General features: G+C 57.9%; 1 protein-coding gene across 3 annotated transcripts in view; it reads left to right on the plus strand.

Moving 5' to 3' along the window:
- Positions 1 to 7,856, plus strand: part of LOC123343388 (serine/threonine kinase 11 interacting protein) — a 33,417-nt gene extending 25,561 nt beyond the window's left edge. For all 3 annotated transcript variants that reach the window (XM_044978496.1, XM_044978497.1, XM_044978495.1), the window contains exons 18-25: positions 448 to 906; positions 2,473 to 2,588; positions 2,776 to 2,873; positions 4,192 to 4,370; positions 4,633 to 4,717; positions 5,204 to 5,289; positions 6,244 to 6,473; positions 6,960 to 7,856. In XM_044978496.1, the coding sequence (XP_044834431.1) occupies positions 448 to 906; positions 2,473 to 2,588; positions 2,776 to 2,873; positions 4,192 to 4,370; positions 4,633 to 4,717; positions 5,204 to 5,289; positions 6,244 to 6,473; positions 6,960 to 7,100 (1,394 nt within the window). In that variant the 3' untranslated portion in view covers positions 7,101 to 7,856. The remainder of the gene's footprint in view (positions 1 to 447; positions 907 to 2,472; positions 2,589 to 2,775; positions 2,874 to 4,191; positions 4,371 to 4,632; positions 4,718 to 5,203; positions 5,290 to 6,243; positions 6,474 to 6,959) is intronic.
- Positions 7,857 to 11,709: the final 3,853 nt, after the last annotated feature.

The following is an 11,709-nucleotide window of genomic DNA, read 5'->3' on the forward strand; positions in this document are numbered from 1 at the left end:
CAGAACATACTCTGGGAGGGGGACAGATCAGGGCATGGGTGGGACGAGCCTGCCTTGTCCACCAGGCTGTTCGGTGTGTCTAAGGCAAATGTTCCTTGGGGTCTGGGAGCAGGTGAGGGAGCTGGGAAGCTGCAGGGGGTCAGTCGCGTGTTGTCTGCTGATTGGGAGTGTGATGATGTGGTCCTGAGGACAGCTGCTCAGGGAGACTTTACCTAGATTGTTCTTGAATCCGGCCGAGCAGGGACTTGACCAGCAGACCAGGCTGCTGTTGGCTGGGCTGGGCTCCCCCCATCCCAGTGAGTGCCCCAGGACTGGCCTGGATCTTCCTTATTTTTTCCTTTAAAAAAAGAAAAAGGTTTTGTGTTTTTTATTTTAACCTGAGTTGCTGGGCTGGGAAGAGCTACGTCTGTCTAGTCCTAACAACACCCTCCCCCCCCCACCCCTTAGAGGCTACTGCCCCTGGTGAGCCCACGGTCTGCCCCAGCTGCTCCAGCGACCACGTCGTCGTCCTGCCCTGCGAGAGGCACTCCAGCACCCCGTTGCCCTCGCAGCATCACGCAGACAAAGCCCTGTTGGAGCCGGGCCCCCAGGGGAGTCTGGAGGCAGCGTCTGTCCTGGGCAGCCAGAGCGGGCAGTTCTATATCGGTGGGGAGGACGACAGCTCCGAGACCGACCCCAGGACCCAGGAGCTCAGCGGTGACCATGGCAGCACCGTCCACTCCAGCTCCGACGGGGACGGCAGGAGGAAGGAGCTGGGCCTGAAGAGCTGCTACTCGTCCCTCAGCCGGACAGACACCAGTGCGGGGAGCCTGATGGGGAGTTACCGCTATGGCGCCTCCCGTGGGCCCACACCCTCCCAGCTCTCGCTCAACTCGGAGTCCGAGGAGACCTGGAACCTCAGTCCCCGTGAGTAAAGCAGAGCTGCAGGGCTGGAGCTGTGTGTGCGGGTCCCTGCCCCAGGCGCTGGCAGTCCCAGCTGGTTGTGGGTGGGGGAGGCCCTGCTGGGCCGGGGGAGAGGGATCAGAGTGCTGAATGGAAAGGAGCCCCCGCTCCAAGCAGGGATGGCGCTGACCTTCCAGAGCCCAGGCCCCATCCTGCAGATGGGAAACTGAGTCCTGGGGGTGACTTGCCCATGGGCCGCCAGTGGCAAAGACAGGACTGGAGCCCAGGGCTGGTGGCCAATCTGCTGAACACAAATGGCTTGTCAGTCAGTAAGGGGCATTGGGCAGCTGTCTCTCCTGGGTGTTCTTTGCTAATTGCTCTCCCCTGATTGGATGGGGCTGGCATGCATGGCAGCATCTGCTCTCTAGTACCAGCATAAGTGTGTGGCATAGAACAGGAGCTGCTGTGGGTCTATGGCTGCTCCTGCCCATGGTGATCCTGGGGGTACGTGCTGGGCTCACAGGCCCTCACTTCACAGCTGCATGAGAAGGGCCTATGTTCGGGCTGTTGGCCCTGCCTGCTGGGAGGTGTCCCGGACGCCTGAAGGGTCTGGGATTCCTGCCAGCAGGGACCTCCCTGGCCCTGACTCGCCCTCCCTCACAATCCTTGGCAGCGCCCCTCTGTCTAACTCCTGCTGCTGTGCTCTAAAGAGGCACCCTGTGGGACTGTGCATCGCTTAGCTGGGGGTGCCAGACTCAGCCCACTAGACACAAGCTGGATCGCATGGTCTGAAATAGCCTCTTGCTAGTGCCCTGGTAGCTGAATCACACTCAGCCCTTGCTTCAGCCCTGTGGCCTCTCATAGAAGTTTCAGGTGAGGGAAATCTGGTCCAGTAAAACGAGCTTCCTTCAAGGATGCTTCCACTCTTGGGGCCAGGCTGGCAGGTGCTTTAGGATCAAGCTGCAATTAGTGGGCACACATCAGTGTGTGAGCTGAGCTCCTCTCCAGCTTCCTTGCTGTTCTTCTGCATCTCTTCTGGCCTTGGCAGCTGTTCCCGCCCTCTAGTGCTGAGCAGAAGGATCCCAGGCTGGTGCAGAAAGGAGGCCGGCTCCAGGATAGGTGATTAGCTGGATTAGTACCTCACTGCAAAGCGACTCTTGGGCTGGTTATGGGGCATGGTGGAACCGTTGTTCCATAGAAGCCAGGAATGATGTAGCTCCCAGGGGTGCCAACACCAGAGCAGGGTGAAAAATGGGTTTAGAGCAGGGTGAGAACATCTGCAGATGGAGGATGCTTTTAGGAGAGGACTCCCACCATTTTGGCTCAGTACTGAAAGAACAGGGCTTCCCTGCTTGGGTGAACAGAGCCTGAGGGGTGATGCTGTGGCCAAGAACCCTGTGCTGGCCTGAGGGAATGAGGTGGATGGGACCCAGCAGACTGGCTTCTCCCTGTGTGTGCACATGCCCAATGACTCCAGAGCATCACTGCCTGGCGGCTGACACTGCTGGGGCCTGGTGGAGGGATTGCTCACTGGGGCAGCCTTGCTGCAGGAGCACAGGATTGCTGATCTGCCCGTTGTGCTCTCTGCAGCCACAAACGGCACCCTGGACGTGAGGGACTTCCGCTCCGTGGACCATCGCCTCAGGCTCTACCTGGACATGGAGGTGTTTGAGGAGAATGTGGAGGAGTTCCAGTGCTTCCTCAAGGTGAGGGCTGCGGGCAGGCCCTGGCTGGTGCAGGACCCTCTGCACTCAGGCTGCCTGTACTGTCTGCACAGGTGGGCTGGGTGAGTGCCTGGGCCAGTGGGGCAGGAGTGGCTCAGATGCTCCCTAATGCCCAGGGCAAGGGAGCAGGCTGTTACGGGTTGTGACCTGCCCCACACTGCTCTTCCAGGTGGCCATGGTGAAGTTTGGCCGGTATGGGGAGTTCCCTGCGCTCCTGGTGGCCTCGGATCTCAGGATTCACGTGCTGGAAGTCACTGGGGAGATCAGGTGAGGAGCAATGCTACACAGGCTGTGAGGCCCTGGGGCAGTTTCTTTGCTGAAGGCTCTTGGGCATGTCCGAGTTGAGAGAGGTAAATAGTGGTGTCCCTCAGGGGTCTGCACTGGGACCAGCCCTATTCAACGTCTTCATAACTGATCTGGAAAAAGGAGTAAACAGTGAGGGGGAAGTTTGCAGATGATACAAAACTACTCAAGACAAATCCAAAACAGACTGAAGAGTTCCAAAAGGAGCTCACAAAACTGGGTGACTGGGCAACAAAATGGCAAATGAAATTCAGTGTTGATCAGTGCAAAGCAATGCACGTTGGAAAACATCATCCCAACTACACATCTAAAATGATGGGCCTGAATTACCACTCAAGAAAGATCTTGGAGTCATTGTGGATAGTTCTCTGAAAACATCCACTCCATGTGCAGCGGCAGTCAAAAAAGCAAACAATGTTAGGAACCATAAGGAAAGGGGTAGATAATAAGACAGAAAATACCATATTGCCTCTGTATAAATCCATGGTACGCCCACATCTTGAATTCTGTGTGCAGATGTGGTTGCCCCATCTCAAAAAAGATATATTGGAATTGGAAAAGGCTCCAAAAAGGGCAACAAAATGATTAAGGGTATGGAACAGCTTCCATAGGAGGAGAAATTAAAAAGACTGTTTAGCTTGGAAAAGAGACGACTAAGGGGGGATATGCTGGAGGCCTATAAAATCATGACTGGTGTGGAGAAAGTAAATATGAGAAGGCACAAATACCACTTCCTTAACACAAGGGGTCACCCAATGAAATTAATAGGCACCAGGTTTAAAACAAACTACACATAGTCAACCTGTGGAACTCCTTGCCTGAGGATGTTGTGGAGGCTAGGACTATAACAGGGTTCAAAAAAGAACTAGATAAGTTAATGGAGAATAGGTCCATCAATGGCTATTAGCCTGGATGGGCAGGGATGCAAAACCATGCTCTGAAGAGTCTCTAGCCTCTGTTTGGAATGGGCAACAAGGGATGGGTCACTTGATGATTCCCTGTTCTGTTCATTCCCTCGGGCACCTGGCATTAGCCACTGTCGGAAGACAGGATACTGGGTCAGATGGGCCTTTGGTTTGACCCAATGTGGCTGTTCTTATGTCCCTGCTGTGCAGAAGTTCATTCAGAGCTCCATGCTGTGGGTTCTCCCTTGAGCGTTCAGCAGCCGGTGGCTCTCCTGGTAGAGGCCTGCATAGGAGCCTAGAGAGGGAGAGGAGGAAGTGGAGGGCTGGGGGGTGGCTGCAGCCTGTTGCAGTTGTGGAGAACTCTGCTCTCTGTTTAGGGGGCAGCCAGTGGACTGGCTGAAGAAAAATGACTCTCATTATCTATCTGATCTCTGCTACCTGGAGATGGGGCTGGGCCACCAGAGTCTGCGGATGGAGTTTGACAATCCCAAGGCCTCCTACAACTTGCTAATCCGAAACCAGAGCCGCTGTGGCCAGTTCCTACAGTGCTTGACATGTAAGAGTTGTGGGGAAGGGGGGGCCTTTGCCCATTGTCCCTCTGGGGCAGGGAATCTGCCCCCTGTCCTGGCAAGAGGCTGCACCTGGCTATGTGTGCTCCCTGGTGAGAACAAGCAGGTGAAATAGCCCAGTGTGCTTTCAGTGGCTCGCTCGAACATGGAAAGTCCGGCTGCCCAGGGACGAGAGCACTGACCCTGGATGTGCTCTGTGTGCTGCCCCAGGGACTCATGGGTAACATCTGCCTTGCTGCTCCTGCCTAGATCTCCTGCAAGAGCTGCCAGGCATGCCCAGGAGCGGAGTGAAGGAAATCCACACTGTTGAGATGAATCCCCAGCATCGGCTATGGTAAGAGCAGCCTGTGGGGCAGCACCTGCCCGCCCCATGTGGTGTGTGCGGCGTGTTCCCAGCCTGCTGCCATTAATGCAGCCCCACGGATGTGCTGGACACCCACCCAGGAGCCTGCCCTCGGGCACTGGATTTATAGGTGGGATAGCAGGCGACTGGGGAGCGCACAGACCGGAGAGGGGGCGGCTGAGCCAGGCATGGGGAGTTCTGGAGCTGGGAGCAGGAGAGGGATGGACAGAACACAGCATGGCCAAACAGGAGAAGATGGGACCTGATCTGGGCAGGCACAGGGCAGCGTGAAGCCCAGAAGGGAGGGGTTTGAATCTGAACTGGGAAGGTGGCAGGAACATGCTTGGGACAGGAGTGGGGAACTGCAGGTGGGGAGGCCCCAGAGGGCAGGATGTGGTGGAAGAGAGAGAACTGCCCTGGAGCAGGCTGCAGCCATGTGGGTGGGTGTCTGCAGCTCACTGCTGTCTTCTTTGCCAGGCCTCTACTGGAAAAGGCCCTGTGCTCAGTGGCTGTAGACGGCACGTCCAGCTGCTTCTTCTACCTGCTGGCGTATTTGATCCAAGGTACGGGGTAATTATCCTATGCTAGGCCCTGCTCTGCCTGCAGCTGTGGCAGTGTCTGCACACCGGGGAGGGGGGTGGCACAGCCGGCCCATTGGTGGGAGCAGACAGAAGGGTTCCCTGTAGGAGCCCCTCGGTCCCTGTAGGAGGTGGAGGGCAACAGCATCTCCACCTCCCTCAAAGGGCCAGTGACCGTCACTGGCTCCAGGCTGGGGCTGCACCACCTCAGGCAGCCCAGTTTGAGAGTCAGCGCTTTGAAAAGTGTCTGAAAAGCTGGAGCGGGGTGCAGGGAAGAGCACAGAAATGAGGGCTGGAGAAAACCCCCCAGTGCGACTGAAGGAGCTGTCTCTGTAGCTTACCAAAGAGGAGACAGAGCAGTGCCTTGATTAGCCTGTATGTACCTTCCTGGGGAGATCCTGCCTGCTGCCACAGGGCTCCTGACTTGAGTGGAGACAGGCAGAACAAGTCAGTTAGAAATACGCTGCACGCTTTGTCCCAGTGTGGGCGATTTACCACTGGGACAGATTCTAAAGGGAAGTGGTGGATTCTCCATCGCAACTCTGCATATCCAGCCTGGTACCTTCCTGGCGGGAGCTTTCCTCAGACAAGTCCCTGGCTCGGTGCAGGGGTAGCTGCTGGCGTTCTCTGTTCCTGCTGGAGGTCAGATTAGATGATCTAATGGGCCCGTCTGGCCTTGAGATCCAGGGATTTCTGGCTCAGGCCGGTCCCTCAGCAGGGCAGCTGCAAAGAGCTGCTTCCCCGGCCCCCCTTCCGGCCCCCCATGGCTGGTCAGGGTTCCTGCACCACCCACTCCTTGGCAGTGGAGGGGGCTCCCCTCTGGGGCTGGTGTGGCGGGGCCTGGGGGCATGGAAGCCAGCCCCATGGGGAATCCAGGGCCTGAGTAAGGAGAGCCCAGTCCATCCCAGTGACCCGACTCCCCATCCCATTCCCCCTTAGGTGCCTCTGCCTTCCCTGTGACTCTGCTGAGCACCTGCAGCACTCTGTTCCTGCTGGAGGAGAATCACCAGTGGCAGCGGGTCCAGCCCATGCCAGGTGTGGCTGGTGAGAGGGAGGTGCCCCCCGAGAGTGGTGTCCAGCTGAAGGAGAAGCAGCCAATTAGCAGCATCAGCAGCATCATCACTTACCGCTTCTCTCCCTGCGACGTCAAGCTGATGTTCTATGATGAGGTAACAGGGCAGGGCATCCCTTGGCACACGGGGTCCCCAGTGCCTGGGGCAGGGGTTGTTGCTCTGGGCTCTGACTCAGAGCCCACCCTCATGAGGACCCTCTGTTCTGTCACAACCTCTTTCTCCTGTCCCAGACCCAAGGGTCTCTGGCTGGGGTGGCAGGTGAGGCGCAAGGTGTGCATATACCTGCCTCAGCACAGCCAAGCCATGTCCTGGCAGTGAGGCACAAGGAGACCCTGTTCCTGTGCCAAGGAGCTGGATCCCTGGCTGCATGGGGCCTGCTGCGACGGGTGGCTGGGAGCATGGATCCTGGCACTGCGCACCTAGCCGTGGGAGAGTGCACCAGCTGCTGGGGTCAGTAGGTGTAGCCAGCTCTCGAGGCATAAGGATACAGGGCACTGATTTCTGGCCTGTGAGACTGGAGCAGCAAATCCCCAGAGCAGCCATTGAGCTGGGGCCATCCTGACCTCCCTCCTCTCCATGTAGGTGCTGAAGGTGGAAAGCACCTGGCACATCCACACAGAATGTCCTGAGCTGCTGGCTCAGCTGGTTGAGTGGATCCGTGGTCCCTGGGAGGAGATGTTCTCCATCGAGCTGCGGAAGACCGTGCAGGAGGTCCTGGAGTGAGCATGGTAGCTGCTGACGGGCAGAGCTGGCCGCCTGGCTGGGTATGCTGCTGTGGAGGGGCAGAGTGAAGGTGACTCTGCCTGATGTTCCTGTTCAATGGCCTCTGCCTGCTCCTGTGTTCTGGACCCAGGGCCTTTGCTGGTGGGGAGGAGGGGAGCACTGAATGTTTTAGCTGGTCTGGCAGCTGAACTGACTTGGTTGGGTCTGGGGGCAGGTGCAGAGGGGTGACACATGGTGCAGACACTGACATAACCTCATGGAAGCTGCACAGAGCTGCAGCCCGGTGGTTTCTGACAGTCTCACGGGGAGTAGTGACCATGCCAAGGTCGCTTCCTATTTATCCCTGGGGTCCAGGGCCAGTGGGAGCCCAGCAAGGTGGGTGGTGGAGCCAAAGCCTGCTCGGACAAGTAATAGGCCCGTCCCAGATGCCTGCCTTTCCTCCGTCGGGTGTATCTGCTGCATGTCCACTTGCTCTCAGTTCTGTCCTGCTGAAACCCGTAGTTATTTGTGTTTGGCCTTCTGTGGCTTCCCTGATGTCTCTTGCCTTGAGCCAGGGGCTGCCTGCCCAGATGGGCCAGGGTGACCCTGGGCAGAGTTATCTATGCCTGCTCGGCAGGGCAGAGCCTGGCCTGCTACTTGTAACTCTTCCCTCAGTGGCGTTGGGCAGCTGCTTGGGATCCTGGGAGGGGCAGTGAGTCTATTTTAACCAGGACAGTTTTACTATTTTCTATTGTAATAAAAGCTTCTATTTATTGAGTTCTGTCTCGTGCATGCTGCAACCTCTGCCTCGCCGTGCGCTCCTCCTGGGGCTTGCAAGCCAGGCTGGGACAGGCCCTCTCGGTACTCGACTGGGAGGCCTGCAAGGAACCCCGGGTCCTGCAGCGAGTGGACTGGGGGCTCATTGGGGGTACTCCCTGGTGTGGCACTAGGAGGCTGTGCTTCTGGACATGCTGCCTCACTCAGGTGGGTGTCACAGTTGGGATCTCTCCTCCTCAAGGCTGCCGTTTCACAGCCCTCTCCCAAGACAAGGGGTTTAGTTTGCTGTCCTGACCAAGTCCCAGTCTGGACTATTGCGTTCTGCCTCACAAAACAGCCCCTGCCGCTCTGACTGCGAGTCATAGAACCGTAGGACTAGAGGGGACCTTGAGAGGTCAGCTAGTCCAGTCCCCTGCACTCATGGCAGGACTAAGTGTTATCTAGACCATCCCTGAGCAGGTTAGACAATCTCCAGCGATGGAGATTCCACAACCTGCCTAGGTAGTTTATTCCAGTGCTTAACCACCCTGACAGGAAGTGTTTCCTAATGTTCAACCTAAACCACTCTGGCTGCAAGTTAAGCCCATTGCTTCTTGTCCTGTTCTTGGAAGTTAAGGAGAACAATTTCTCTCCCTCCTTGTAACAACCTTTTATGTACTTGAAACGGTTACCATGTCCTCCTCAGTCTTCTCTTCTCCAGCCTGAACAGCCCTTCTCTCCCTGGCACTGTAGTGCTCCTGGCACCATCCGAGTGGCCCTGGGTCAGCCTGGAAGATGGCTGCCTTCCCCAGCTGCAGGAAGTGGTCTGGTGCTAAGTGCTACTGACCTGGTTATTCCCCACCTTGCTGCAGCACAGCCTTGAACAGCCCCCAGGCCCAAAGGCCAATGGGGCCTCCGCTCAGCCTCATGTTTAGTTGGTAAGTTGTAGGGTGCTGGGAGAGGAGCTGTCTCCAGGCCCATGGGCCTGCAGTGACCCATGCACCCTGCATGCACATCAGCCAGACCCTTTGTTAACGGATCACTTGGCAGAGCTGGTGTTACCAGTAACAGCAGCCCCAGAGGTGCTGCTGCAAAGCCAGACAGAGGGTCCTGGTCCTCGCTGCCCTGGGGCCAGAGCTCAACCTCCCTGGGCTCCTGCACTGGGCAGTTAGGGGTTTGAGGGATGGGCTAGGGCATGCATTAGGCCAGCCAGATTCTGTTCCCAGCTCTGCCCGAGTCTCATTTCCAGCTGCACCTTTCGGAAACCCAGGGAAGCCTTGTCCTAAGAGGCAGGGGCTGCAACAGGTCCTTGTCCTCAGGCATCACCACTTTAGTGCCCTCTCGCAGCAGGCCCTGACACATGGGTCCCTGTCTCTTTCCCCTCTCGGATAACCCAGGAGTCCACTTCAGTAATGCCCTGCCTGGCTGGGGGTTGTTAAAACCAGAGTGCAAATCAGACCAATCTATTTGGAACTCTTGTTTATGAGCTCTTAAAGTGTGAGTAAAAAACCACGTCTCTCTCCTCCACAGCCAGGCAGGTATGGCTGCAGTCCTGCAAGGGCCAGCACCACGTTAGCCCAGAGGTCCCAAGAATGCAGGGAAGGTAGCAGTTCCGTTCTGAATTCCCTGCACTCTCCTGAGGCACCATCTCCCGGACTGGAGTTGTGGGCAGAGGAGCTGTGTAGGACCCCGAGCATGGAGGAGAAGCGGGTGTGGATGGTAGATCAGTGCTGGCATGGGACTAACAAAGGGAGGGTCCCTGGTGTGGAGGGTCTCACTGAGTAAGAGAGAAGCAACTTCACTCAGCAGGAGGCAAGAGCCAGGGTCTAGTTCCTGCCCTGCTCCAGGCCCCTCACCCTTGTGGTATCTAGTCCCCTCCCAGCCTGGATTTGATTTACCCTCTCCCTTACCTCCCCTTCATCCCCCCCTCCCCCATGGCCAGTAGTGTGGTGCTGGTGTTCCCATGGCAAAGAGGGGACCAGAGGCCCAGACAGGCTGGAGTCAGCCTGGTGGAGCAGGTCTCTAGAATCCCAGGCATGTGCCTGAACCATTGGGTATCCTTCCTCCCCTGCAATGCTCCTGGGGACAAGCTCCATGAACGGATGGGTGGGGAGCAGGGAGCCCTGCCCTGGGTGTAGCACCTGTTCTGTGGGGCCATCTCAGAGATGGGTGAACTCCCTAGCCTTGGGGAAAACAGGCCGACAGCGACATGCTCTGCTGGCTTCGGCCAGGGCCTGTGGTTAACTGTTCCCAGCGCTCGTACATTGCTCTGTGAGCAACTCCTACCCCGTTGGTCATACAGCGGCAGAATGACCTGGGCTCGGAGCATGCTGCTGCTCAGCCGGGCTAGGGCTTGGGCCAGAGCCCCCAGCCTGGTGCTTAGGAGCCTTTCTTGTTTATCGTGCTGGCTTGTACAGGTCCCTACTCTTGTCATGTGGGCCCAGCCCCATGCCTGGCTTGGCAGCTGCTGTGCATGCTGGCCCCTTCCACGCTCCCTGGGGAAGCACAGGGAGACAGCAGCAAGTGGGAAAGCAGCTGCCGCAGCCTGTGACAAAGCATATCCTGGCTGTGCCCATACAGAGCTGGCCCCACCTCTGCCCACAGTATGTACAGGGGCATGGGCACATGTGGGAGTCTCCAAACTTCTGCCCTGCTCACCATGGTGCCCCGCTACTCCCCACCTTGTCAATGCTTGAAGCTCCATGGAAAGACCCTCTGCACCGTGTCCCACACAACAAGCTCAGAATACCTGCTCTAGCGCTGTGAACGACCGAGTGTTGCTGGCTCTGGATCTCCAGCCCCTGGGCTGATGGCCAGGGCCCTTGTAGCAGGGCCACCTCCAGCACTCTGGTGATGGAGTCACAGGGAAGTTAAAGAAGCAGGGGGCTGTGATCGCAGCTGGTACCTGTGACGGGGTGGGTGCAGCACTCCTGGAGCGAGGATGGGGCTTCTGCCAAACCTGACCTGACCTGCCCAGCCGGGAGACCAGCCAGGCCCCTGCAGCAGTGCATTGTGGGAGGACTCATTGGTCTAGCGGAGGCTGGTGCAATTGTGTGCATGCCCCCTTGCCGGGGAGGTCACTCTGGTGTAGACACAAGGCATTTCCTGCAGCACCTGGTGCCGAAAGGTTCCAGCTGTCACGCTGACCTTGGAGCCCCTGGACTCACCTGTGCTGCCCTCACTCCTCTCATTACTGACCATCCCCCAAAGGAAAGGGGCAGGGGGAGGCTGCTGGGCGGATTGCCACCTGCAGTCAGGATCAGGGCCTGTGGCGCCTGCACTCCCCCTCTGGCGGGTGGGGAGTGTAACTTGGGCATCGTCTCCCCAGGCCTTATCCAGGGAAAGCTGACAACTGGGTTGGGGCCTTGCACGGTGGCCACGTGTGGAGCCCGCCCGGCTGCCTGGCAGTGTTTCGTGTCAGGGCAGTTGCTGCTGCAGCGTGAGTCCCTGAGAGCCAGCAGGGAGGAAGGGGTTTGCAGGGGCAGCTGATGCACTTTCAGTGCAAGGGCATTCTTGCCTCTGTCTCTCATGCTCCTCCAGGCCCCTTCCAGCCACTAGGACTGCTCCTCCTCCCCTAGCCCTGGGACTGCTCCTCCTCCCCTAGCCCTGGGACTGCTCCGCCGGTCTGCTCTGTTCCAGGTCCTGGGTCTGCTCCGTCCCAGGCTGGGCCCGGGTGAGAATGGAGGCACGAGCTTACTGACCCAGTGCTCGCTCAGGCTCCTCTGTGGCCTCCCCAGAACAATGCAACTGCAGGGAAAGGACAAGCCAGAAAAACAGCAGCCAGAGGGAAACAGCCCCTGCTCTAGCCACAGACTTCAGGGTAGTGGCTGGGTGGTCACTGGAGAGTCCTAGTAACAATACACTGCCACTTGAA

This window comes from Mauremys mutica, chromosome 10 (assembly GCF_020497125.1).
Source record: "Mauremys mutica isolate MM-2020 ecotype Southern chromosome 10, ASM2049712v1, whole genome shotgun sequence".
In the NCBI taxonomy this organism is placed as follows: domain Eukaryota; kingdom Metazoa; phylum Chordata; order Testudines; family Geoemydidae; genus Mauremys; species Mauremys mutica.